This window comes from Peromyscus maniculatus, chromosome 11 (assembly GCF_049852395.1).
Source record: "Peromyscus maniculatus bairdii isolate BWxNUB_F1_BW_parent chromosome 11, HU_Pman_BW_mat_3.1, whole genome shotgun sequence".
NCBI lineage: Eukaryota > Metazoa > Chordata > Mammalia > Rodentia > Cricetidae > Peromyscus > Peromyscus maniculatus.
Genome location: NC_134862.1, coordinates 88,770,305 through 88,794,698, shown reverse-complemented (window position 1 = coordinate 88,794,698; position 24,394 = coordinate 88,770,305). Strand labels below are relative to the sequence as shown.

The 24,394-nt window shown below is 40.6% G+C and overlaps 1 protein-coding gene across 21 annotated transcripts in view; it reads right to left on the bottom strand.

Moving 5' to 3' along the window:
• The window catches only part of Cdc42bpa (CDC42 binding protein kinase alpha), a 211,874-nt gene that overhangs the window by 13,215 nt on the left and 174,265 nt on the right, over positions 1-24,394 (bottom strand). For 19 of the 21 annotated variants that reach the window (XM_076548064.1, XM_076548060.1, XM_076548071.1 and 16 more), the window contains 12 exons: positions 18,731-18,814; positions 16,328-16,433; positions 15,128-15,264; positions 14,393-14,532; positions 13,099-13,180; positions 11,560-11,776; positions 10,837-10,899; positions 8,443-9,036; positions 6,595-6,692; positions 4,427-4,511; positions 3,353-3,476; positions 2,230-2,347 (listed from right to left, as the gene is read on the bottom strand). In XM_076548064.1, coding sequence (XP_076404179.1) covers positions 2,230-2,347; positions 3,353-3,476; positions 4,427-4,511; positions 6,595-6,692; positions 8,443-9,036; positions 10,837-10,899; positions 11,560-11,776; positions 13,099-13,180; positions 14,393-14,532; positions 15,128-15,264; positions 16,328-16,433; positions 18,731-18,814 — 1,848 coding nt within the window. Of the gene's footprint in view, positions 1-2,229; positions 2,348-3,352; positions 3,477-4,426; positions 4,512-6,594; positions 6,693-8,442; positions 9,037-10,836; positions 10,900-11,559; positions 11,777-13,098; positions 13,181-14,392; positions 14,533-15,127; positions 15,265-16,327; positions 16,434-18,730; positions 18,815-22,461; positions 22,567-24,394 lie in introns of all 21 variants that reach the window. The other 2 variants (XM_076548078.1, XM_076548077.1) reach the window with 1 other exon arrangement.

Below are 24,394 nucleotides of genomic sequence, written 5' to 3'. Positions count from 1 at the left end.
GGAGGAAGACAGGCTCAGAGTTGAGGCTAGCCTAGGCTACATAGTGAATTCAAGGTCAACCAGGGCCACCTAAGAATACTGTGTCTCACAACAAACAAAAGATTTCTTTGAAGTGGTAAGAGAGGGAAGCACAAAGAAGTACAGCTAGGCTGGGCATGGTGGCTTGGGCCTTTGTTCCCAGCACCCTGGAGGCAGAGGCAGTCGGTCTCTTTGAGTTTGAAGCCAGCTTGGTCTTCATAGAGAGTTCCAGGCTAGCCACAGCTACATAGTAAGACCCTGACTCAAAAAACAAAAACAAAGCTAAGAATAAAAAACTTAAAACAAAAAGAAGTACCGCTGAGGGGGTACTTTGAGGTTTCTTACAACATTTGAACTGCTAATTTAGAATCCAGGTCCATGCTCCATTGTATATGAAGGCTGGACAGACCTTCCGATGAGAAACAGCTCTTCACCTGGTGGGATCCTAAGCAGAACAACACCAAGTCCTGGTATTATTCCACCTTAAGGAAAGTATTACAATGTAAAGGGTACAACAGAATTCCTAAAAAAAAGTCTGTAATTCTTTTTCCATAGAAATATGATAAAAATTTTCTCAGTACACCAGAACGCAACAAAAGTGAAAGATACTTTAATTTTAAAGGTTAGTGTCTATCAAAACCTCGCCACTATTGAACTAACTTTGATTTAGCTGGCATGCTACTCTGCAACATATTTATGTATCTAAGTTGGTTATCTCTCCACTCCTCAATAATGCTAACTACACGTTTATGAAAAAAACTATCAAAAGTTCAAAAAGTTCAATTAAAACAAGCATATTGTACTTGGTCTTTCATATGCAAGGTACGAACACAGTCACATTTAACTGTTGGTTACAATTAAAGATCTTCTCTCTACTCAAGCACTTTGTGCCTGGCCCTGTAACTGTCACACAGAAAAGTGGAACAGCAAAACAGCAACAGCAGCAGAGGCTTGGACCTCAGAACTGTGCTGTGTGGGCTGCTAAGATGAGCGGGAGCCGTGAGGAAGGACGCTGGAGCAATGTCAGCAGTCTGCCGCCTCGCGTGCTTGGCTTACACAAAGGTCAGCCGTGGTTCTGTCTGTGCACACTTTCTATTCACCAGCACAGCTAATAACAATGCAGATCCCAAAGGTGACTATCGTGAGTGAGTTCTATTGCTGTGGCTGCCACTGCCGTCACCACCATCACCTTAAAGAGGGACAGGCTGTAAGAAAGCATGGCCGTGTGACTGCGGTACTTACAACTGAGTATCCTGGTTGAAAGGAATGTAGATTCATTCCCCTCTCACCCCAGGAAATAAATGAAAACCTCCCTTTATAACCTGGCTTTTATACTAGAATTTTTATTACACATCACATTTTATCACTTCTCTCATTTCTTCTATCACTGATGTTGCTAATGAGATTAAGACAGATGTTCTTAGGAAGAGATTAGGATCAAAATTCACAGTCCTCTCTGAAATTGCTGTAAGATAGAAATTACTCTTAAAATTCTTTGCCCAATTTAGCTGCTACTCCCCACTGATCAAAGGATCATATGTCATTTTAGTAGCTTGCTAGAAGTGTGTGACACTGACATTTTAAGAGCAAACAGGGCCTGGATAATTTGCTAATTCCACTAGTAATTTTAACCTCAGCATAATGGGTCTGTGGATGCAATCTTCATGTTGTTAAAATACAACAATCTTCCTATGTTATACTTCTTTTTACGTATAACTGTCCAGGACACATGCTTGGATCTGAGCAACAAAACCAGGTTGAATCTCAGTTAGCTGAGAGGTGTGACTATGAATGATGAAGCCCGTGTGGACTTCTGTGAGAAAAACACAGAGTACCTGTGCTGAAGTGAGGGAAATCTTCCAAGTTTTGCTAACTGCTTCTGGGACTTGTTACAGAACCTTTTCAAATATGGCTGTTTCTTCCACTAACAGTAGCAAACGTATTAGCAAAACGGGGAACTTTTCTAGGGTAGGGAACCAATGAAGAACCTTTGCTCTGGTTTTGACAGATTTCTCAACTGTCAGTTTCTTCTCTCAGATGCCACCATGCATCTTAAACATACTGTGGCATACTGAAAGCACGTGTCCTCACTGTATAACACAGTCTGTGGAGCTGTGCATGTATGTAAGCCTATGTGCACATATTTCCCCCATGCATCTGCCACTGACTCCTCAACCCATTCATATTCACACCACTCCTCACACCTCTTACCATGGGCAGGTCTTTTAGGATCTGTATTCCATCTCCAGGACCCATGTGTGCTATGTGGTTAAAATTAGTTGGGTTAGAAATTAATTTATTTCTCATTTCTGGATCTCGTAGCATCTCCCTGTAAGGTAGAACACCTGTTTAGACAGTTTTCCCACATTTAATCAATTTAACTTAAAAAATTAAGCATACTTTGTTTTATAAAAATAAAGATATAATTAGAGTAACAGAATATATTAACAGTTCAATTCCTTAGACTGCTTTGTATTTTAAGTTTTAAATAAGAAGATCTTAAGATTTAGGGTTTTATTTGTTTGTTTAATTTGTTCAGTGCTGGGGATAAAAGCCAGAGACACACACATGTATCAAGTTCTGTACCACTGAGCTCCACCCCTCGCTGAAAAGGGTTCCTTTAACATGCATCAAAGAACTCCTGTTCTACTTTGCAGATACTATTGAATATTATATGTGCATCCTTCATAATAGAGAACATTTTAGAAATGCTTTTAAATATCGCTACATCTGCTTGCTCATGGGGAACAGAGTTAATCTGAGTTTTATTTTTTTTTCTTTCTCTTAATTTTCTTTTTTTCAGAAAGGGTCTTACCCTTTAGCTTAGGGCACAATGGCCTCAAGCTCAAGGCGACTCTCCTGCCATAGCCTTTTGAATGCTAAGATTACAGGCATGGGCCACCATGCCTGGCTTCTGTACTTCTTAACATATACAAATTTACTATATGCACAGATGATTTATATTACAGAGTTACACATGCCAGAAATGACAACTCTTCCATGTACATACAGAAATGAGTGAAATTTGGTACTTTATCCACTGTATTCTCATAACTTTGACAGTATTCATTAAAATGGCCCTGAGGGATGCTACTCATTAGTGTAGAATCCCCCTAGAGTTGGAGGTCGACTCATGCCTGGTAAATACTCTGCCAACAAGCCACCCCGACCCTACAATTTTGGACCACAGCTGAGTGACAAATTTTCATATACCAAATCTTTCTTCTAAATTGTTTCTAGCTTGCCCTCTGGGTGATGGCAACATGGACAGACGCTGTCAGCATGGACAGATGCTGGCAACACAGATGAATGCTGGGCACGAGTTAATACATACCTCCTCTGCTGCATCCTCTCCTCCTCTGGGACTCTGAAGGAGTAACGCCGCTTGTTGTTGATATTTCTAACCATTTGTTTTCGACTATTATCTGATGTTTCAGGAACTACAAGTTCATCCCCTTCTGTGAGAAAGAAAGTAATAACATTGTTTAAATTGTTAAAATTCTTTATATCCATTAATCTCTATGACACTGCAATCGACTGAATAATATGAACAACTGTGATAATTAAGAGTTATACATTAAAAATTAGAAAGCAAGCAATAATTTTCAGTAAAATATGCAAAAAGATATATGCTGAAATTAGGCATAGCTTACAAAACACAGTATCACTTTTAACTATAAATACAAGATGCTCCAGTTTTGCTAGAAGAAAACTACAGCTGTGTCGGTGTCTCGGCTTCGACGGTCACTTCTCCCCGGCATCTTCACACTGTTTTGGCTCTCCTGCGGGGTGTGCTCTCAGTGGCCCCAGGCCTCTGGAAGGCAGCCTGCCCCCTGCACTGCTGAGCCATCACCTCTCCAGACCCATCACTTCACCCTTGAAAGCACGCCCCGTCCCACTTGCCACAGATTATTTTCTCCCCTATGATAATCTGTGGATTCCTGTTCTCAGTCCTTCTTCTGGGATTCATTCCTATGCTCTTCTATGCCTCTTCCCACACTGTTTTCAGTACTTCAGAGGTGCTGTGCACTAGCTGGAGATGGATTATTCCTGAAGTCCCCAACTGGAACTCTGGACAAGTGTCCATAATTTAGGACCTACTGACTAGGTTCTGTGGTGTTACAGGCACAGAAGACATATCCAGCCATATCTTCTCTACTTACCATGTGCTCCACAGGAAAAGAATGTGTGTCAGAATCAAACACTTTGCTTATCCAGTCATACAGGCTTAAACAGGATTGTTTGTTCACAGCTTGTCTTTACTGTCTTGCCAGAGTTTGACAGTGGGCATCACACACCCCAGAGTGAGATATGCCTGAGCCAATCTGGGCTGGGGCATACCGAATATGCCTTGCTTGGACTGGTGTAATATTTCCACTGAATTGATCCTATTAATATATTTTCTTACCTGCCATCTTATTTTTGAAATATATTAATCTAACAGTCTCCAACCCTAAAAGATTTAATGATCCCTCAGTGTTTAATGGTCGGACCTAAAATAATAAAAATAAAATTAGTATTACAATAAAACCTATAAAAATTAAATCACAAAAGTTTTAGTCTATTTCTTAAGAATACACTATTAAGACCTTACACTTACCTAAGTCAAAATATAATTCTTTAAAACATCTCATGTTAATAATTCTTACTAGGAAGGTATATTATCATTTAATTTAAACAAACCAACTTATCATAATGATAGTTTAAAGAAATTCTATCCTGGACAAATAAAATCAAGTAGAAATATATAAACCTTAAAATTGACCATTTAGAACCATCAGTTTTTAAAGGAACACATTTACTTTATGAATTCTTATCACTAAACCCTGAATGCCCACACATCTGGAGACAGAAGCACAGACAGGGAAAGGACTACTGACAAACAGTGCAGGAGGAACGAGTCAGATAAACCAATACAGCCAGATCCTCACTTCACACCTCCGTTAAAACTCAGTTCCAAGTGGATCACAGACACACGCGTAATGAGAAAAAGTTACTATGCACAAAATACTGCACACAGCAACATGTGGGAGTCAGAAAGAATAAATTGGGAAGAAAATAAAGGCTGTATCTTTATGGTCTTGAAGTAGGAAAGTTTCTTAAGAAGAGAAAAAAGAAATACCTAAACAACAGGAATAACATCTTACTTCAGTACAATTAGTCATTTGTTCAGGGATGATAAGAAGCACAACATCAGGACAGCACTCTCCATGGGGAGAGGTGGGGACAGGGTGCATGTGGATGTGGACAGCACTCTCCATGGGGAGGTGGGACAGGGTGCATGTGGATGTGGACAGCACTCTCCATGGGGAGAGGTGGGGACAGGGTGCATGTGGATGTGGACAGCACTCTCCATGGGGAGGTGGGGACAGGGTGCATGTGGATGTGGACAGCACTCTCCATGGAGAGGTGGGAGAGGGCACATGTGGATGTGGACAGCACTCTCCATGGGGAGGTGGGACAGGGTGCATGTGGATGTGGACAGCACTCTCCATGGAGAGGTGGGACAGGGTGCATGTGGATGTGGACAGCACTCTCCATGGGGAGGTGGGACAGGGTGCATGTGGATGTGGACAGCACTCTCCATGGAGAGGTGGGGACAGGGCACATGTGGATGTGGACAGCACTCTCCATGGGGAGGTGGGGACAGGGCGCATGTGGATGTGGTGAGACTGGGATGTTGTGTCTTAGGAAAGGAGCAGAGCTCACAGTGTTATTCCGTTTACAGGACACATGCTTGCACACTGCAAAGGTTGTATGACAAAAATGAAATGGAAAACTGTGGCCAACCCCAATTTACAAATTTGAGGATGATATTTTTGTTGCCTTACATAATGTAGCATTTTTAAATGAGGGTTTACATTGCTAATATGTCTTAAAATGGGCATATTTTTGCCAGTGGTGGAGTATGCCTTTAATTCCAGCACTAAGGAGGCAGAGGCAGGCAAATCTCTGAGTTCACGGCCAGCCTGGGCTACAGAGCAAGTTCCAGGACAGCCAGGGCTACGGTGAAACCTTGTCTTGAAAAAAAAAGTCAGGGGCATACACTGAATGTCCTGGCTGCCTCGTTACCCCGCTCCTCTAACCCCACCCTCAACTGATGGCGCGTGTACTCTACACACCAAACACATCTGTATAACAGGATTACTTTTCATTTCTACAAAATAGAAATGCCATACTTGTAAAAATTTTCTGTTATGGAAATAGAAACGTTAATGGAAAATATTATGTTTTATTTGGCATATGGGAAACCACTGTTCTTAAAACATTAAGACACCTACAAAGTTTTGATTTCACATTTCCAGCTATAAAGTCGAGGGATTAATCACTGCCCATGGGTGCATGGAAAGTGCACTCTCTCTGAGCCCCTTAACCCGAAGCAGAAGGCACCACACTGGCATCCTAGGCTGCAGTACGTGCTCATCATGAGGGTCAGGGGTAGTATGCTTAATGTACAATATATACACTCTTGAAAATGTCCTCATGTAACACAGTACTATGCACAATGGATATATGCATTGAAAAAATTTAAAAATGGAACCAATTTGGCCCACATTTTAGTTAGTGTTCCACTACCTTTTTGAGAGGAAGGGTCTGTATCCATTCCATGGAGTTTACATCGAAGATATCAACTGCATTTTCACTATAAACGGAGAGATAAGGTGCATTGTAACCTGGGGGAAGGAAGGAAGGTACAGCCTGCTGATTATTGTGAACTATTAAGCCCCAACCACTTTGAAAGGTCTATCCCAAGAGTGGAATCTTCTCAAAACCCAAGAGTTATTACATAGGAATGATGTTATCAATGTTTTTGAAGTGTCTCCTGGCATGGTTCTGCTACTGTGACCTGAAGCTGTGGGACAGTGTGTGATGTGTGTGATGCTCACTACACACTTGTGAAGGAATGGACGACACACGCAAAGAGTGAGTGACTTACAGAAACTGCATTACGATGGAGTTACACCTAGAAAGGCGTTTGCCCGACTGACTTCACTCAGAATGCTCAGGATTATCTGACTCAGCTACAAAGCAGCGTTCATTTACCCCTATGTCACCGACAAAAATGTTCATTTCAGAAGAAATAAAACACTAGAAATAGTTCAATCCGGGTGGAGTTAGAGAGAAGAACTCACTTTTCTGAGACACTCACCCGGATGGTCCTGCCCTTATCCTTCCTGCTGCAGGGGAGAGGTCCCTGCCTCCTGCCCCAGTAAGTGTTTTAATAGACTCCTGAATTCCACCCTCTTTGGGATCTTTTGGGGCATTTGATTCTATTTTCTGTATTTCCCAAATAGTCCACGTTTCCTACTGATTCTCTAGCTCCCTTTTCCTCTCAGTGTTTAAACAGGCTTACGCGTCTCCCATCACAAACCAAGCAATCTGGATCACACTCTCTCCTGAATGCACCTGTACATAGCATTCTATCCAGCCACTTCCTGTTAGGAATCTTCCCTACTCTGTAAGGGTAGATTGCTGTGGATGATGACTGGCCAGTAGCCAGGCAGGAAGTATAGGCGGGACTAGCAGAGAAGAGAAATCTGGGAAGTGGAAGGCTGAGGCAGAGGAGACGCTGCCAGCCGCCGCCATGAGTACCAACATGTAAGACACTGGTAAAACATGAGCTATGTGGCAAGGTATAGATTTATAGAAATGGGTTAATTTAAGATAGAAGAACTAGATAACAAGAAGCCTGCCACGGCCATACAGTTTGTAAGCAATAGAAGTCTCTGTGTGTTTACTGGGTTGGGTCTGAGCAACTGCAGGACTGGCGGGTGAGAGAGATTTGTCCTGACCATGGTAGCCAGGGAGGACTGGAGAAAACTCTAGCTACAGGTAGATGGCACTGCATTGATTTCACTCATGACTTCATCTCGTATAGTAAAATCATATGTACTCAATAGCGATTGTTATTCAGTGATAAAAGTACCGAATGATATACCAATATTTTAATATTTATGGAAAGCGTGAAATAAGTAAATTTAAATCAATGTATACACCTATAAAATAGGAAATGGAATACTACTTCTTATAAAGGCCACATTATATCTTCTAAGAACTGGTTAAACAATCACTTAGTAACTTCTCCAGCCTAAGTTTTATGAGCTAATGTTACTTAAGGATATTATATTTAGGGCGACAATGAAGAGAATGATTTAGGATTATTTTTAAACACAACAATATTGAGATAAAATGTATCTCAGTAAATCTGTCATAGAAAGATTAGTTTTACTTACAAGCATTTTATGTTCACCTTGTTTGTATAGGTTTTACAATATATGGTTTATTTTACATTAGCAACATAGTTAGTACTTGGGGAAGACCTTAAGAGTAATTAAAAAACAAGCTGTTAGTAAAAAGGATTATATTTAAGGTAAATGAAAAGGCAAAAAGGGAAGAAGTCAGACAAATAAGAAAGAACCTTACAACAAGAGGAAGGATTTGCTGGCCACATCAATTCCTGCTGTCTAGATCTTCGGCCCTGGCAGTCCGTGTATATCCCAATGCTGCTAAAACACAGCAAATACTCTTTGTTGGAGATCTCAACTGCACAGATAGCATCCATGGGTTGATGTGCAATGAATGATAGTGTGTGGTCATTTGAATGGAGCATATTGCATGGACTTCCTTCTCCACTCAAAGGGTATCTGAGAAATCCTGACTGGAATCCTACACAGAGCTGCTCGCTGAAGATGGCCATCCACTGGACGTTACATGGGACTTGAATTTCCTTAAACTTCCTGTGCCGGGTCTTGCTCTGGAATAGCTCGTAACAGAGGACTTGTCTTTTCATAGCCACACAGAGGCAGGACAGAGCTCCGTGGCGCACTTTCCCAGCAGTTATGGTTTGACACCCTTTAGTTTCTGCTAGCTTATAAAATTCCGTCTCTCGCCCATCCAAAGCTGACATAGGAAAAAGTCGGACATGACGATTTCGGCCTGAGATCACAGCAACAAGCTGGTCACTTGGAATGAGTTCAATCTGATGAATTTTCTTATTGTCACCAACTCTAATAATCTCTACAGGAAGAAACAACAACATTAAATGCAAAAAAACGGTTGTATTAAATGTATCTGAATTAAACACCAAAGTATATAATCCAACTCATATTAAAGACAAACACACACAAAGGTATCAAAGTCAGAAATCACAGAAGAAAAAAAGAAGGATAACTGAAACTATTATCAGATCATTTAACCCACTGGTAGCTGATAGCTAGTATTAAGTTCAGCACCGAGATCCTGTCAGTCAAGACAAGGAACCCCTGTGTAAAGCGCGCCTAGGCTTCACAAAGTTTGTTTTCTGGTCTACCTTCCAGGAATTTCAACATGGAGTTCCTAGTCTTAAAATCCAAGTAACTGCAACTCATGCTTCTCTTCAGGTATTATTTTTTAAAGTTTTATTTTATGACCATGGGTGTTTGGCCTGCATATACGTCTGTGCATCACTTGCATGCCTGTGTCCACAGAAGCCAGAAGGCGGCATCGGATACCCTAGAAATTAAGATGGTGTAGGACACCATGTAGGTGCTGGGAACTGAACCCCTGGGTCCTCTGCAAGAGCAGCCAGGGCTCTTACCTGCTGAGGCATCTCTCTAGCCCTACCTTTTGAGGTATTTCTTTGTGTGCACATGTGGCCATTTATGCATGTACAAGCATGTGCCACCAGAAATCAGCCTAGGGTGCTCTTTTTCAGAAGCTGTCTGCCTTAAGTTTTTGGTTTTTTAATTAAATTTTTAAGTTGTGGATGTGTGTGGGTGCATGTCACAGCATGGGTGTGGTGGTCAGAGGACAACTTTGTGGCGTCAGTGTTCTCCTTCCACCTTTATGTGGATTCCAGGGATCAAACACAGGCTTTCAGGGCACCTTTCCTGCCCAGTCATCTTGTCCATGCCCACCTTTGTTTATTAAGTCAGGGACTCCCACTGGGACCTGGGATTTGATTACTAGGCTAGGTTGGCTGGCCAGTGCTGGGATCTCTCTCTCTCTCTCTCTCTCTCTCTCTCTCTCTCTCTCTCTCTCTCTCTCTCTCTCTCTCTCTCTCTCTCTCACACACACACACACACACACACACACAAATGATCATGCCCAGCTTTTTATGTGGGTTTTGGGAGTTCAGTGTTTAAATGGCAAGCACTTACCAACTGAGGTATCTTCCTAACACTTCTCAAGGTATTTCTAAGGGTAACAAATTCATCACTCTTAAGTGACCTACTTCCGCAGGCTCTAACTTGATACAAAGACAGAACTTAAAATGCTATGTTTAAGAAACATGAATTCAACTGGTTTTGCTTTATTTCACTCAGCACTTTATTTCCACCTAGGGAGCTAAAACCTGTTGTGCTGACCCACGGGGAATTTTAGGCATTACCTCTTAAAGCACTACTAGGAATGAGAAAAGTAATCTGTGGTTTTCTTTTCTGTGCCATCTTTAGACATGAGTGGAACTGTTCAGTAAAACAGGAGAGAGACAGTACACAGAGCTCTAGAACATAAAAGGGGAACAGAACTGCAAATCTTGAGTTAAAGCTGGGTGTGGCGGCACACACCTTTAATCCGGGGAGGAAGAGGCAGGCAGATCTGTGACTTCAGCCAGCCTGGTCTACACACTGAGTTCTAGGACAGCCAGTTACATAGTACAATCTTGTCTCAAAAAAACCATAAAGGAAAAAGAAAAAAGTCTTTTGATTTAAAAACATATAAAATTATATCTGGAAAATCTTAGTAACACAACCCTGCTCTTAGACTTTAGGTTCAAGAGTTTTTTAATCTATAATTTAAAATTCAGTTAAACTTCAGTATAATTGGGTTTTCTCTTACCATCTTTGGTGACATGCACGACAAACAATCCTTCCTCATTTCCCAAAGCTATCCTTTCATGATCTAGTTAAGACACAAACATAAAACATTTTCATCAGATAAAAATGTAAAGATAACAGAATAAAACAGATAATGAGAAAATCTGGCGTCAGAGTGACGATAAATAACAAAATCAAAATATACGATTTATATTTCCCCTCAGGTTTCAGGGTAAATATGTCATGCCTTTTAAAACAGAACAATCAACTAAAAGTCTGCCTTAATATCAAAGGAAGGAAATGCTTATTATAATGAGAAAATTAAAAACCCAGTTTGTGAGTATCACAGACGTCATCCATTCTAGAAACACTGTGAACAGTGTTTGAATCCTGCTCACCAAACTTCTTGTGTACTGGACGGCAACAGAAGCGGAGCAGTATATCAAGTCAGCGTCTGCACACAGAAGCTGCTCTTTGCTGGTGACATGCTACGTATTCCGTCAAAACTCCTCAGTAACACACGTTAGACATGAAGGCCACGCTCTAAGAATGTGTTTGTTTTAATTCATGGGAGTAGGAAAAGGTTAGCAGGTTGGCTTTTAGCCATAGTGCTACAACACAGATCTGGCTCTCATTCATCCCACAAACGTCTGACGTATGCCAGACACTGTGTAAACAGTGGTGTCAACTCAAACCATGAATCAGTAAACAGTTATGATAATACGACGACGTGATAAACGCATACCTAGGATTGCAGCCGCCTGCGTGGTTTTGATGAGGGGTAGAGTGCTGTCGTAAGCCTCTTTGGGAACGTACACTGAGCGGTCTCGGAATTTGTTTTTCTTCAGAATCTTGTGTAGTTCACTCAGCACTCCCACCCACTTACTCTTCTCATTCTCACTGTCCGCTAGCATCAGGATGGAACATTTGTTACTAGGTGCTGAGAGCTGGGACGCTGTGACCTGAAACAATTTAATGTTCACAGTTTAGAAAACAGATACCTTTTATGCTAGCTTCAGGGTTATGTTCATCTGCTTAGCACTCACAGTAAAATGAGCATTTATTAAATGATTCCTTTAGCAAACTTTAGCTATGCTGAATTAGAGTATCTCACTGCAATGCTATAATTCAAACACTAGGTGATACAAGTCGAAATGTTACTATCATTTCATGCTCTTTGTTACAAAATGCCATAAAATACCATGAAAATGCATTACACACACTAACTTAACAGGTCACACTTAAAATTATCAAGTATCAGAGAGAAAGGCCCTTCACAAGTATTAACTCATTTACCCTCTTAACAGCTTCATAAGACAGGAGCTATGATTATAAACTAATTTTATATACGAGAATCCATGACAAAGAGAAAGTAAGTAACTTCTCAAGGGCACGAAGCTAAAGCATGCTTCTGTGCTCGTAGGCACTACATCATACTGTTCTGAAAGTCTCTTGTACTTCCTAACAATCCTTTATATTATCACTAAAGAAGATTAGATCGCTTCAAACAGTAAGTAAATAAAGGTTTACAAGTCAATCAGAGCATTTTAGATTACGTGTGTGTGTGTGTGTGTGTGTGTGTGTGTGTGTGTGTGTGTAGAACAGTGGAAAATGAATACTTCTACTAAAGTTTTGGAGTATTTGTTATAAAGAAAGAGACAACTGAAACACAATTTTAAAAATGAGAGTTTTACAGAGAACAAATGTTTTTGTTTTAAGTTGAGAAATCTCATGTGGTAATATTTGCTTGAAGATTGAACTGGGACTCAAAAACATTATAGAACATGAAGCATACTTTAGATGCTTATTTATGCATTCTACAAGTCTTAGCACAATTATTTACTCAAGTAAATATTGGATGGTATGGATACATAAATGAGTACCAGGTCTGGGTCTTGGCCTAGTGACTTTAGGGTTTATACAGAGTGGCAAACGTACTCATTAAAAACAAGTAACCAGGTGCTGGTTTGGTGGATAAACACTTGCTGCCTAAGCCTGAGGGTTAGAGTTGGATCCCCAGAACACAGGTGAGGGTCAGGTAGGTGCGTCTGCTATTCCAGTGCTCCAGAGGGAGAGGCAGGGGTCGCTGGAGTAAGCTGCCTAGCTAGACTAGCTAAAGCAATGAGCTGCAGGTCCAGGGACTTGGTCTCAGTAAGTAAAGAAGACAGCAATCAAGGAAGGTGTCTGACATCCATCGCAGGCCGTCACATGCATGTGCACATAAACACATATGCACATCATACACAATATACATGCAAAAACTCAAAGCCATACACAGACTTACTCTAAATATACAGGGAATATCTTTTCGACTTGCGTGAATAACATCAGAAGCCAAGACTGAACTTACAGAAAATTCTTCATCTCTAAAATAAAAGTTAAACATTTAGGGTTATTACATGTTGCCGTATGTATGTGGGAGCTAGAGAAACAGCTCTCTATACACTCAAATAACATATATGAAGCAATCCTCAAAGCACAAGTGCATAAACACCCAAGTTCAATGTAAAACGAAACAAAACCCCAGATTTCCCACATAGTGACTAACAGTGCTCAAGGTAATCCATCAGGAGTACTTTACACTAGACGTGGCGGCTGACTCGTGCAGACACACGAGGCCAAGAAGCACACAGGCGGGAGGGACTTTTGGCAGTCTCCAGAGTACCCAGTGGACTCTCTTGCCTGCCATAATAAATCTCAAGTGCACTCAGTCCAGCTCCTCTGACACTGTCGTCAGCACCTGCACAGGGACTGACTCCTGTCCTGGACCGCTGTGCCCAGAACCACCACGCCCTTGTCTTAAAGTCCCGACACTGACTCATCTTCACTTTGACAGACAGTTTTGCTGCTCTTCCTGTTGTCCTTAACCACATGGGCTAAGGCGCTCGCTCCCCTTTGCCTTGCCTCCCAGCTTTTCAGTCCATCAGCAGGTCTGCCAAATCTCGTTGCTGATACTCCCTGTACCAGTGCCTCCATATTCCACTGTGTTTCAGACACCAATAGGTATGTATAGCTGGAAATGTGCATTCTGAGCAATGGGTGTGTCTGAATTAGAGACATGCATGGGACCCATCAGTCAGGAGCAATGGTTGAAGCTGTAGGAGAAAATAAAATCCCCCAGGACAGTGCCTGGAGCTCTAACAAACAGGGAAGAGGTGCTCGAGGGGTGCATGAAGAGTCTGGACGACGGAGCTAGAGAAACAGATTCTTAACTGTTCACTGCTTTAATAAGTCGTTGGGGGCTGGTGTGAGACGTTATCTCTTGACTTTCATGGAACCACTGCACTTTCAGATGATGACAGGTGAACATGTATTTAGGACTCTTTTATAACATAACCTTTAGACTGGTCTTTTAGAGCCAAACTTTTATAGCTCCACACACTCAACACATAAACCAACTTGCCCAACCATCCCACCTCTCTACTTATCTAGTATGTCACAGTAGTCATTAAGGCTAAATCCGAAAACTGATTCCAAATTAAGTTATTTAATGCAAAGCATAGTAACATAAAGGAAAGACCATAAAGTTCACTTCCGATGCTGAGATGACGCATACATCTTCATCCCTCGGAGCTTACCTCATGTCAATCACCTGACTGATGACAGAGCTGGGTTGAGATGTCTTTCCTTCCGCAATATCGTAGAGAAACAGTTTGAAGTCACAGACCACAGCCAGCGCTCTCTGCCACCCTTTCTTCACGCCCGCGGGCTTAGGGATCTTAGTTTTGTTTCAGTCAGACAAACAGACAGACAGAACTCCAGTGAGAATGACAGCCAGAGCCTCTGGCTCGTGTGAACTGCAGGGGACACCCACAGGCTGTGCTTTTCAGTTGGTAAGGCAGCAAGTGGGACATGGTGCCGTTGGTCAGGGACAGTGGGGACACACTCTTCGGAGCCCACATGGCTTTATACGCTTGAAATGTCATTTCAGACTGACAACTCACTACAGTAAAATCTACTCATGGCTTTTTAGAGAAACGGCATTAAGGGCAGCTTTGGTTGTAAGATGAAACCGATACCCAGTTCCTGTGCAGCTGTACCCAGGACGGCAGTAAGCTTATGTCGGGATGTTTTCTAACTTAGGCCTCAACGGCATTCCACCTCTCAGGCAAGACCAGAGGCCTAAGGCTCCCTTATGATGATTTCGACATTTGTAAATCTCAAGATACGGAGAGTACAGAAAACTCTGTGATATTTTAGAATTTATTTCCAAATAATTATGACTCTGGATAAAATGTTATTTAAATGAGTTTGATTCATTAACTTTTCTGTCAAGTGCTGTGCTTACTGAGTGACTGAACAGAGGTACTCACCCTGACATGGCCCTCATACGCTGTCCCCACGCCCTTCTGTGGGTCTATACCAAGGGGACCCTTAGTCTGCTCAGGAGGAACCGGACAAGCAGTCGGAGCTTTGTTCACACACGTTATATGACACGAAAACCCACACACTTTTGGAGGGAAAAAGGACATAATTTAGGTAAAATTCATTTTAACAACAACAACAAAATCACTGAGCACTGATTACATAGTTAGATGAATGCTTATTTTCTTCCTTATTTTAAACAACCATTTTATCATTTGAAAAACAGATCCAGTTATTTGTAAGTCAGAAGTTCATTGAGAAGCAGTAAATGTTTTTACTATTTATATTATTATTCTCTTTAATATTAGTGATCAACCTGAGAAGCAAATGGGTAAAAGACAGAACAAAAACCAAATAAACAAAAAATCCCAACCTTGTAAACAACATGGCTGATTTAAATTTATAATCCCTACCAAAGTGGTCTCTGGAGGTTTTTTTCTAGCTCTTTTTCCTACTGCAACTTCTTATCAGCCCCCAAATTCTCTTGCAAGAGTTACTAATGAACATTCAGCTACTTGATGTCTATCAGCAATGCTGAATTAATTTGTGTGCTTCGCATGCATGTATATGTGTTTGTATGTGTGGGAGCACATGTTCACATGTGTGAGGACGTGCAGTCCAAGGCTGATGTCTAGCATCTTCCTCCATCTGTCACACGTCACTCATTTTCTGAGGCCAGGTCTCTCACTGAACCAGGAGCTCGACACTTCAGCGGGTCCAGCATGCTAGTACCCTCCAAGATCTCCTGTTTCCGCTCCTGAGGGCTGGGATTACAGGTGGGCACCCTGGCATTTGTGCTGGAGACCAAGCTCTGGTCCTGATGCCCATATGGTAAGTCCTTTATTCACTAAGCTATTTCCCAGGGCTCTATGTCTGGCAACTTTTACTGACTATTTGAAAACAAGTGTTTCAATGACTACAAAGGCGTAAAGAAACGTTTGGAGTTATAACCTCCACGCGTTCACTAGCAGATAGGATAAGAATCAACGTGACGGAGCATTTCCTATCATCTACATTATAACCCTTGCTCAGTCACCGAGGCGGCGGCAGCGGTGACGGCATTCAAACCCATCCGTTTGCTTAGAGCCTATAACCATGTGGCAACAGCCCACAGCCAAGCAGCTGGGCCTTCTTCCTGCTGTCCTTACCTTCACAGGAACAGCCCTGTCTTATCAACCCAACCATCAAGGAGGTGCACTGGTGGCACTTTGTAGGGGCAGTGAAAGACTTCACGAAAAACTGATGAGTCTTGCGCTGCAAAGCAATTGACCAAGAGTTAACAGCTTATTGCACGTCCACATGACCTGCAGGCACTTCTCGCGCACCAGACAAACCTCATGCACGCTGCACACCTCACACTTTCCAGAGTTTTCTTGACTCTAACTTTTAGTGTTGGATTGCTTTTGCTTTGTCAGTGACTTCTTTTACAGATGCTGGCTCTTTTATTCTAGTCTTTGTTGGCCATCTTTTACTTGAACCCTTTCTATTTCTTTCCTGAGTGACTGACTGAAATGAGAGACTCGTACATCTCTAAGTCAGTCTGATCTTGAATTTCTTAGAGTTTATATTTCTGAAACACCCCTTTAATTTCAGCGTTCTCTTGAATTCTTTCATCTATCATTTCAAATCTTCCTTTCTCTCACATCTTTCAAAATACTACTATTATCATCACTATTTGGGGGGCAGGGTGTGTGTGTAGGTGCTACAGCCCTTGTGGAGGTCAGAGGAGAACTTTCAAAGGTCAGTTCTTCCCTTGCACCCGGCTGAGACAGCACATCCCGCTGTTTCTGTTGCTGTACTGTGGACTCCAGGCTAGCAGACCCTTGAGCTTCCTGAAGAGCCTCCATCTGTCCTTCTGTCTGCCCTAAAGTTACAGATGCACACCACAGCACCTGTCTCTTCACACGGGCTCCAGGGGGAGCTGGGACCATCAGGCTGCACAGCCAGCACCCCCGACAGGGGCAGCAGCTCCCGCCTGCCTGACCTCTTCATTTCTGCGCTTTCCCATCTCCACGTGGTGATTTAAGTTCCTACCATTTAAATAAGTTCATCGCTTTGGAAACTAGACATTCTGAGAAAGTTTTAAGTGTTTTCTTGCATCCTTTACTGAAGCTTTTCATCTCTAGTTTGGAGAAATTTTAGGTGCTTGTTTCTTTAAGAACAGGCTTTTGTTTGTGTCACTGTGTATGCCAAGTGTGCGAAGGCGCCCTTGAGGTCAGAAGGGCAACAGATGCCCAGAGACGGAGTTAGGGCAGTTGTGAGCTGCCTCACAGAGGCGCTGAGAACGGAACTCTGGTCCTCTGGAGAACAGCGGACGCTCTTAACCACAGGGCCGTCACTCCAGACCCTCTCTATTTCCTTAACTCCACCTCTCTCCTACTGAAGTCAGATTATATTATGTAAATGTCGACACCATTCTTGTCAGGTACCTTAACTTTCAGAGTTTTCATCTCACCTTCTAACAGACTTGTTTTTCTACTGTGTCTATTCTTCTCTCTCTGTTATCAAAGCCCTTTATGGATTTCAGGAATTATATTCTTCTGTCAATTTTATTTTTTTTTTTAGGTTTTTGAGACAGGGTTTCTCTGTAGCTTTGGAGCCTGTCCTGGACTAGCTCTGTAGACCAGGCTGGCCTCGAACTCACAGAGATCCACCTGCCTCTGCCTCCCGAGTGCTGGGATTAAAGGCGTGCACCACCACCGCCCGGCTTGTCAAATTCTTCTAGATTATTTTTTCTTACCACTGCTCTATCCTGTCTGACATTACCCATCTCTGTAAGGATATTTACTATGTTTATTTTAAATTTGTATTCTTCTGGTCTCATTATGTAATGGTAAGTTCTTTTTTAGCAGACTTTTTTTTGGGGGCGGGGGGGTTTCAAAACAGTGTTTTTCTGTGTAGCCCTGACTGTCCTAGAACTTGCTTTGTAGGCTGGCCTCAAACTCAAGAGATCCACCTGCCTCTGCCTCCCAAGTGCTGGGATTAAAGGTGTGAGCCACCACCACCACTGCCCAGCTTTTTTCATACTTTTAAAAATTAATTTCAGATCCACTGACCTCATTCACTTGTAACATATTCACAGTTTATGCTCTGGGGAGGAAGATCATTGACTGACCTTCCAGTGTCTAGAATTTCTCTGCATAGGCTTAGACAAGGAGCTCAGTCTTCATGTCTTATCATATACAACGCCTTAGTCATAGTAGGATGGATGGGAGAGATCCACCTTTACTGTTTGCTGAGCATTGCTCTTTGTTTTTGATTAAACTCAGACTCATTTTCTGACAAGGGGCTTCAACTTAATGCTTTTATCAGGTGACAGAATAATGCTTCCTCTAGTAGGCTTGGAAACACATAATTTAAGAATTGAATATACTACACACCCCTCCCAACATTCAGAATGGTATTTATATTCATTATCGAATTTATTTTCTTCCCAAGTTTTTTATTTTATAGCTTTGAGGAAGTCAGTAACAGAACCCACAGCAAATATCCAGAGTAGAAGAAACCCGCTCTCATGCTTTGGAACACACTGTGCTTAGAGCAAATACTACCTTAGGCGGGAAGGCAGCTGAGGCAGGGCATCCCTTTTTCCTTAAGGTTGGCGTGTGAGCTGGAAGTGGAGCAGAGTCTGCAATCTGAATCCCGGGCAGAAGAGGAAATGAATGTTGTGAAAAACTCACTTTATTTAGAAAACAACTAGAAAGAGGCCAGAGCAAATAAGCCAAACAACATGTCAACAATGCCAAGGAACACTGCCTCAGCTTTCTGAGGCTCCGGGTTCCACAGAACTCTACTTCAAGTCTGAGCTCAAGATAGTTACAAATGAATGATTTTTTCTCAATTACAATCAGTTCAATTTGGAAATTTAAGAAGCAGTAAGTTAGAAAATAAAATCCACAGAGAAAACAAAAATCATAGAATGCAACTTACACAAAAATGAAGATATTTTCACATTCATTCAAATTTGTCACATTAAAAGTAACTGAATATTTAGGAAGATTTATGATCTGAATATTTAGATTAGTTTTTAAACGTTTTACTATATGTGAATTTGTGTGTGTGTGTGTGTGTGTGTATGTGTGTGTGTGTGTGTGTGTGTGTACACGTATGCATAATGTATATGTGTGAGTTAGATGAATGCGTCCATGAGGGGTCAGAGGACAACTTTGTTAAGTCATTTCTCTCCTTCTAACTTCATGTGGCCTCAGAGGTTTTCCCAGCAGATGCAGAACTTGCTAAGATATCTCACCAGTCCTAGAAGATTCTTTTTTAACTACCTGAGTTCCATATTTAGAATATATATTATATATATGGAATATAATTACCTAGATTTGAATATATGGAGATAAGTGAGACTTTTTACACAGAAATTAATTTTAAATAAAAGAGTTAAAATTATTCCATATTATTGGAATTATGAATTTAATTCAAGTTTAGTTATAAACCATATCTTTACTGTAAGTGAAATAAAATCTACTTTATTAAGTCTTGTATTTCTTTAAATAAAAAGAACCAGTGACTTTACTGGATGTTACTGTGGGGGAGGAGGGCACATGGCTTAATTAGCAAAGTAAAAAACAAAAAACAAAAGACAGTAACTTCTTTTTAGGATGCCAAGCAAGCACACAAGGAAAACAAGTTAACCCTTGTATAAAGTCACAGAGTATTAAAATATTAAGAGAAAGTTGGGTAGTCTTCTGCTTCTAACAATAACCTCTAAAACTAGTCATATATAAACTATAACCTTGATATGTAATTTGACTGAATGTGTCAGTTTTTTTGTAAATTGTGAGTTTATATTCTATTTAAATTTTGTTTCCTTTTGAATATCTTGAAAAAAAATAGAGCCCAACCTATAATTTAACATTCGAGAAGATAAATATAAAAGATAAAAGAGGAACACTGAAAAAATCTATGCAAAAGATAATAAACATAATAGCAAACAAAACTGTCATTAGAGTTCTACAAAAAGTCCTAAAGAAGTTATTAAAATTAAAGACTCAAGCAGAGGTGCTGGATAAAAGATCCACAGTACCTAATAAAAACTGCATTCCACTGGACCTCACTCACACAGCCACACACAATTCAGCGCACCAGAACAAATCAAAAGGCAACACGGAGCACAGTGAAGGCCACGAGCTCAGAGGTGGAAATGCCCGCTACCATGAAGATGTCAGTTTTCCCTGGGAAAGCTATAAAGTCAATGTAATCCTAATACAAAGGCTCACATGGAATTTGGCACACTAGCACTAAGTAGTATGCCAAACTAAAGGGTCAAGAAGAAGAAGAACATGGTGGCTATGAGTGGCACCCAACAACTGTTTTAGAGCTACTGTAGTGGTCAAGAAATGTGGAATCAGTCCAAAAATAAGCAAAAGGGGGCTGGAGGGCTGGCTCAGATGTTAAGAGCACTAGCTGCTCTTCCAGAACTCAGAGGTCCTGAGTTCAATTCCCAGCACCCACATGGTGGCTCACAACCATCTGTAATGAGATCTGGTGTCCTCTTATAGCACGCAGATGTACATGCAGACAGAACGAGGTATACATAATAAATAAATAAATCTTAAAAAAAAAACACTGCAATTAAAAAAAAATAAGCAAAAGGACAGAAAAGCCCACAACAGACCCACACATCAAAGAAGAGACACCACTGCAAAGGAGTGAAATACAGGGGACTCCGCTCTTTATATGGGGAGAAAACATGGGAACCCCATTTCTTACTCCACATAGCAATAAATTTCAGTTTGATTAAAGTCTTAAATACATAAAAGCAGTAATTTAAAATTTTAGAAGATAACATGGAAGAAAAATAATATTTTCATAAAGAAAAACTACTTTAAAAACCACAAAAACAGAAGTCATACAGGAAAAGACTGATAAGCTGGCCAAGAGTTTTGAAAAACAGAAAGTTAACACAAAATTAAAAAATTATTATCAGGCTGGAAGAAAATGCTTGCAAGCAATATGCCCAGCAAAGAACTCCTATCTAGACTTAAAAAGAACATTAAACAAAACAACATAAAAATTAACAGAACAAATGGACAAAGGACATCAACAGGCAAATCATTAACAGCCAATGAACATATAAAAAGATGTTAAATACAATTAGAAAAGAGAAACCCAAGTTAATACGAAAATGGTACTTCACATCCATCCAACTGGTAAAAGTTAGTATCTGATTGTACCAAGGGTTGGTAGGAATGTGGGGAAATGGGGAACTCTCACATGCTGCCAGGGGGAATAAGAAGGGATCCAGGCACTGTGGAAAACATTTGGAAAGATCTAGTTAAAGTTTAAAGTATATATAACACACAACTAGTTTGCACCCAAATTGCCCATCTGCATAAGCAAAAACACTAAGACCCCCCAGGACTAATTTTAGCAATAAAGGGCTAGAAGCAATGTAAGTATCCCACAAGAGAATACTATTCGCACATGGTGAGAGCAGTGCATTTCATTACAGCAGTTATTGTTACCATTGCTGTGCAAAGCTCTAAATCAGTTGGTTGCCAAAAACAAACAAAACAAAACATGGAAAGAAATGTGCTCCAGATCCAGGGCAATCCACAGAGATGATGCCACCATGTTGCTCTTCCTGGGGGTGACTGATGAGACCATTACCCAACATCTTTGGCTAAAAGCTTATAAAGCAGACAGAATGAAGGAACTAAATGCACATTCTTCCAACTAGAATGCCAAATGGTCTTTGGGGAGAAAACTGACCAACGAGCTGCTTAAAGTAACTGACTGATGTGAATTATTAACATAACATTAAAAAGCAGGATTTAGTTGAGTGAGTACCCATGGCTGATTGAGCAGTTAGAATAAACTACCCAGCTGCCACAGTTGTCCAGTTGTTACAGTAGTAACAATTGCATTATAGAGCTGTGTTTATGATGCAATGAATTAGTTAGATCATGGCTTATTAAACTGATTACAAGAATTAAACACATGAATCAAGAATGGCAGTTTCAATGCCATGTGCTTAGTTTGTATCTAATGCCAACAATTCCATAAATTTTGAATGTAATATTTACACAAGCATAACTCTACACACTTCTCTGTCTTTAGCTACCTACCTACCTACCTATTTTTGCCTATTTCAGGTGAATGTGAGTGGTAACTTTCTATCTCTCTCTGTATTATCAAAATGTAATGACGTCTAATGAATTGTAACTTATTACACAATGTACTTAATTAGACAGATTTCACTTCAACTCTTCAGTTCCCTTTCCTGAAGACACATGTACACTCGTGGAGCAATGCTGCTCCAGGGAGGCACCTTAACTGGCTCAGCTTCACTAGATGTGGAAGGAGATGTGGACCTTGACTGGATGTAAAACTTGATGCTCGGGTTCCATATATAAGTGTTGTTAACAGGATCAGTCTAGGAAAATAAGGCAGGAACAAAACAAAACAAAACAAAACAAAAATAACCCAAGAAATCTATTTGAACAACACGTAACTCTTAAGGCATGGTCATGACAACAATTCTTGAGGAGGATTAAAAAAAAACACCTCAAGTTTGAATATTTACATTAGGGATGGCATTATGCAAAAGCCTGAGTTTTACTACAAACAAGCATTTTGTTAACTATGGAGAACTGCTATAATTTGGCAACTGTATGGGAGTTATAGGCAAGCAGTGGCAAACATTAGGAGTGGCCTTCCATGGGTAGAGGGTACAGGCAAGGCTTCAAACAATTCCTAAGCAGTCAACCAACGCTCCAGCCCCACACTTGCTGTTCATCTCTGCATAGTACCTGGACTCTATGTGAAACTTGCATTTCACACACAAAAATAACCATATATGTGAAATAAATGAGTACTTCAGAGATATATGTTGTAGATTAGACAAATTTTGTACTAGACAATTAAATTTAGTCCTTTACCAGGTATTAAAAGGAATTTAACATGAGTTTTGTGCTTGTCACTAATGCCAATCTTTATTTATAGCCGTAGAAATATTATATTCAGATGCACCCTTTAAAACTAAGTACTCTGCCGGGCGGTGGTGGCGCACGCCTTTAATCCTAGCACTTGGGAGGCAGAGCCAGGTGGATATCTGTGAGTTCGAGGCCAGCCTGGACTACCAAGTGAGTCCCAGGAAAGGCGCAAAGCTACACAGAGAAACCCTGTCTCAAAAAAACCAAAAAAAAAAAAAAAAAAAAAAAAAAAAAAAAAAAAAAAAAAAACTAAGTACTCTTAGAAACTGAAAATGTTTTGTGTTAAAAGTTAGCATGAAACATACTTATAATCTGTTCAGTATAATCTGTTCAGTCTGGTAATTTTCAAAATTACTAGGATTGAGTTTAAAGAAGATAATTAGGGCAGACTGGGTAATTTGTTTTGAATATAATATATTTAAAAGAATAATGTTCTAACAAAAAGACTTAACTATCTTCTCTTATTATTACTATGGTTACTCCTGGGGAGATGATACGAGGGCAGACAAACACACCCCCTCTAAATTGCAACTGATGAAAGATTTACAGACATGAAAATATGTATTAACACTACTGACTAGAACACTGTTTAAAATACTAAGGACCCTTCTATGTGAACAAATAAAATCTCTTAAAACTCTGGGTTGAATGGTAAGTGATCAGGAATAGAGAGATCAGAAACAGCTTCCCAGACTAACTTTCCAGCTCCCATTTTTATGCTGATAAGGGCTCTGGGCATGTGATTTCTATGTCTAAGTATACTAAATAATCTTCTCAATTTGGGGTATTTTCTCATGTACAGTTAGATTAGAATACTGTGGTGGATAGTTTAAAAAACTACTTGCTAAAATTTAGAGTAACCAGGGATGAGAGCCTCAATGAGAAATTATCTAGATCAGGTTAGCCCATGGGCATATTAGTGAGAGATCTGCCTGATGGTTAACTGATGTAGGAAGACTCAGCCATCGTGGGTAGCACCATTCCCTAGGCAGGGTGTCCTGGACTATGTAAGCAAAAATATAAGCCAGATGACAGCAAGCGGGCCTCATGAGTGCATTATTATTCTCTGGTCTTGACTATGGATGTGACCAGGTTTATGATTTCACTGCAACAATGGATGAGAATTGTGAACCAACTAAATCCTTTCTTATATTGCTTTTGATCAGGTTTTTGTTGTTGTTGTAGTTTTTATAGTCACAAACCAGAAATGAAACCAGAACAAATACTGTTCTGGAGTTGTGATATGTTGCTCATATAAAACAGTCAACT